The 4,155-nt window shown below is 40.2% G+C and overlaps 1 protein-coding gene across 1 annotated transcript in view; it reads left to right on the top strand.

Moving 5' to 3' along the window:
* Positions 1-1,231: 1,231 nt before the first annotated feature.
* LOC103810958 (regulator of G-protein signaling 7-binding protein-like) overlaps positions 1,232-4,155 on the top strand; it is a gene marked incomplete at its 3' end in the record, with an annotated part of 21,723 nt that continues 18,799 nt past the window's right edge. Inside the window, exons 1-2 of the mRNA XM_009083891.1 lie at positions 1,232-1,246; positions 2,314-2,480. Of these exons, the coding sequence (XP_009082139.1) occupies positions 1,232-1,246; positions 2,314-2,480 (182 nt within the window). The remainder of the gene's footprint in view (positions 1,247-2,313; positions 2,481-4,155) is intronic.

Here is a 4,155-nt window from a genome sequence, read left to right as displayed (position 1 = left end):
TTCGCTGCACTCTCTGCTTGCTGCCACACTCTTGCCCTAAAATCCTTCTAAAACAGGGCTCAGAATTTGAGGCCCTGAAATTCTGTCCCTGGTGTAATGTGGGACCTGTTACCAGCCTTCCCGGAGTAGCTGGTTGCAATTATAAAGCCTCAGGTCAAACACCTGCGTCCGTGTTATTTTTGGACTGTCACGTTGTGGTATGACATTTTCCCCTATTTATGTTCAAAATGCTTGGATCCTGGCACTTTCCTCCAAACCGGTGCCATATATCCTCTTTCTGGCTCCTTTAGCTGCGGCCAGCCAGCCACACATTGGGCCCCCAAGTTGCCCCTCTAAGAGAAAACCAACGAAGTTGCTGCTACTTGAAAAATCTGCACCTTGCTAAAGCTCTGTCTGGTAACACTGGAAATGGAGCTACTACTTCTGTTCTGCTGGATTCTGGCAATTTTTTTCTTCTAGTACTTGAAAAATGTGCTGGCAGATTATCCACTCTGATACTTCAAAATTGGGAGCAACTCCCAGTACACAGAGGAACAAAAGCTGCTACAGTAACTCTATAAATACACCCAACAAGTGGATCTTATGGGTTCTGCCTTTTTTTCTCATTCCTGACAGCATAATGTGGTTAGTTAGAGAGAAGTGCTACGTCTGTAGAATTCACTGATTAGAAATAAAATATGCTTTACAGATGGATTGTCAAGTTGCAGTAAGATTCAGGAGGTAAAATCAGTGTGGGTTTTTTTGTTGTTCTCTGTCTCGATTCAGCAACGTCAGTGTGGTTTTGTTTTCCTGGGCAATGCTGAGGTGGCTGAATGAGTCTGTGTAGGCAAGGGATGTCAGGTGAGACCTGGCAAAATGTGTCTGGTGCAACCAGTTACCAGTTGCAGGATGCAACACTTTTCTCTGTTTCCTAATGCAGAATAATCACACCGTGACACAACCGGGTAAAACGTTTTTTCCTCTCCATTGCTTTCATGTATTCTCTTAAGCTACAGAATTACAGAGGTGAAGACCTAAGCAAATAATGTGCCTGGGGCTTTGTTTGGTGTGTGCTTTTGGGTTTGTTTGGGGGCAGGAGGGTGCAGATGCACTGAAATGCACTTGGACTGCTTTGCTGCTCCAGAAGCAGAGAAACCTATTTGCTATTCTTATGATTAAATTTAAGGAAGCATGGCCAAAAACCCGTCCTGATACCAATTCTCAGCTGTACAGGGTAATTGCAGTGGGATGCATGGAGAGCCAGAATGTAATTCTGTAGAGAAGCCACTCATTTATTTCCTGAGCATGAGAATTTTAGGATTTGACTTTCAAATTTGGTAGCTCTGATAGACCTCAGGTTCTTAGCATGCTTGTGCTTTAGGGTATGTTGAACTCCTGGTGGTAATGATGACTGCAGAATTATGAGCAATTACTCTTGTCTGTTTTTATGTAGTTTGGAAATATAGGTCAAAACACAGATAAATAAATACTCTGTTCTATTACTCCATGCCTTCCGCCCCCGCCACCATGTGGAGCAAATGGTCTTATGTGCTTTCTTTCAGAAGGCAGCAAATGCTTCGTTTCCTTAAAATATAATCCTTTGTACGTGATCAGTGGAACTAAACAATAATGATCTTTCCATCACTGTGAAAGCAGTGGAAAGATTTATCCGATAGCATCCATATGTATCTCTTGGATATTGGATTTCTGTAAAGGTTGAAGTGTTTATTTACTTCTTTGTGTCTTTTTCCCACACGAATGTTAGAAAAAGTGCTTTCTGGAATTTTAAAAGCAAAGCGCCTATCAGGTACATCTTCTCAGCCAATAACTGCAGATCAGGTTTAAGTCTGAATTCTGGGCTGGAGGCAAGTGGCAGAACAGAAATCATTGCAGTATAAATTAACAAAATGCCAATGTAAAAGCAAATGCTACATTCTAATCCCTAAATGTGCTGTTAATCAGGAAGCAGGAGGAGCAAAGGCAGTCATTTCTGGAGATATTTTTGTCTTTCATGACAGCAAAAAATAACCTCATGCTACTAGTAAAACAGCTGGGTTTTTGTCTGCTTAATATTTATTACTAATAACTCAAATACTTTCAGATATTAAAAGCAGAAACACTACTTTACTGCAAATGAGCAGTTATAGCTCATAGAAGAGGCAGCTGCCACGGAGGCCCTAGTCATTTACTGAGTCTTGGGCTCTTGATCCTGTATGCCATGAAATTGTGAGCAGCGGGAACAAGCCCTTGATGGGGCATATTTTTAAAAGACTTGGTTGTTTTTACCACTGTTGTTAAAACTTCTCATGTCTGTCAATCCTCTTTGTTTTTCAGCTTGTCCAGGAGTTCAATACCCAGGTGGCTCTGTATCGGGAGCTGGTTATTTCCATTGGGGATGTTTCTGTCACTTGTCCGTCTCTGCATGCGGAATTGCACAAAACTCGAACACGGGGATGTGAGATGGCCTACCAGGCTCATCAAAAACTAGCAGCAATTTCTGGGTAGGAGTCAACTTATGTTTAATTAAAGCCGTATTCGTGTGTAAATCTGTGTAGAATACTACATGGAAACTTCCAGCAGAAAAGCAGTAACTTCTGTTTCTGTTTCGGGCATAGAGGTGTAGGAGTACAAATTCTACAGAATGATCAATATCCTTATGGTAGTGCAATCTTGGATGAAATCCTGGTCCCCTCACAAAGAGGGTATCTTACTTGATTTCACTGTATGCATTGATGTAGGATGAACAGGATTTTACTGCTTAACACTACGCAGTTTAAAAATATCAAGGGAGAAGCCATGCCTTTCATGGGTGAAATAGCAATAGCTTTCTGCCCAGGCTTTCATTGAGTATACCTAATTGAATAGTTAGAGACTACTAGCTCAGCTCAACTTAGAGACTCAACAAAATCAGAGTGAGTAATAATTAGGTGAAAATTAGGTGGGGGAGGGGGAACACAGGCACTAGTCTGAAAATTTGTGTTTACATTCTACATATTTTTAAATCCTTATTTGTGCTGAAAGAAGAGTGGGAGCTTTGCCAGCATATAATGTTTTAATTTATTCTCTGGTATTACATTATATACGTTCCTTTCCATGGTGACAGAATGTATTATCACATACTTGAGACTATGCCTCAGTACAAGATAAACCAGCATAAATAGCTGTGTCTTACAAAATAGGAATTTGTGCTGCTAATTATGTGTGGGTTCTTCACAGTATGGTGACTGGGGCATTTGTATTTACACATGTACCTCCTGAGTCGTGTCTCTCTCATTACACTTTCTCAGAACTTTCTGTATCTGCGTTATCTACCGTAAGCCTCTGCGTGCCACTGGAAAAAAAGAAACCTTCTTTTTTTTCACAGCTCTGCCCAATCCCTGTTGAATTTATTTCATCACTTTAACATATATGAGAAATCTGTCATAGGTTTAGTGTATAAGGGAAGACCACACTCACAAACTGAACAGAAGAAGATGCTGGTTGGTTGTTCTAGTAGAACTGTCAACATTTTCAAATCAGACTTTGTACAAAGACTCTTAAGCTGATTTTGTGACCTCTGATTTGTGCCTCAAACAAAATCCATGCTGTTAAAATTTAAAATACTGAAGTCTGTGAGAATTTTTTTTAAAGACTCCAACCAACGAAGTGGTTATTTTTAGCCAGTACACCAGAAATGTGAAAGCAAACAGTAGTGAAATTGGTCTTGTGTGCTTTCAGGCTCAAAAAGAAAAACTAATAGAAACCAAAATAACACATCTGAATAGCTGAACCTGTTTGGTAATTTATTTTTTTTCCCTTCCCCCATAAAGGAAGCAATCAACACCTGCTTATTTAGACGTATGGAGTTTCTTTAAGTAATCACTTCGCAGTTGTGAGTCTGTCATATACACGAGATGTCCTGAAGGTTGTGCAGTTGCTGCGAGATTGACATTTAGCTAATCTAAAACTGTTTTAAATAACTGTGATAATAATGCGATATCCATAACAACTGGTAGGTGTTAGAAACCCTCTGGAAATTGCTTGTTTGGTTTGACAGACATTTTACAGGGTGTGCTTCACATCCCCACCTTCCCACAGCTGAGGAAAGCCCTATGAGGCAACTTAAATTTTCTGGTGTACTTGGGAGGAAAGATGGGAGATGAAGGTACAGGAAGGATTCAGTGTAGAAAAGAAATA

Source organism: Acanthisitta chloris, unplaced genomic scaffold (assembly GCF_000695815.1).
Source record: "Acanthisitta chloris isolate BGI_N310 unplaced genomic scaffold, ASM69581v1 scaffold8581, whole genome shotgun sequence".
Taxonomy (NCBI): Eukaryota; Metazoa; Chordata; class Aves; order Passeriformes; family Acanthisittidae; genus Acanthisitta; species Acanthisitta chloris.
This window is presented reverse-complemented; position numbering and strand designations above follow the sequence as displayed.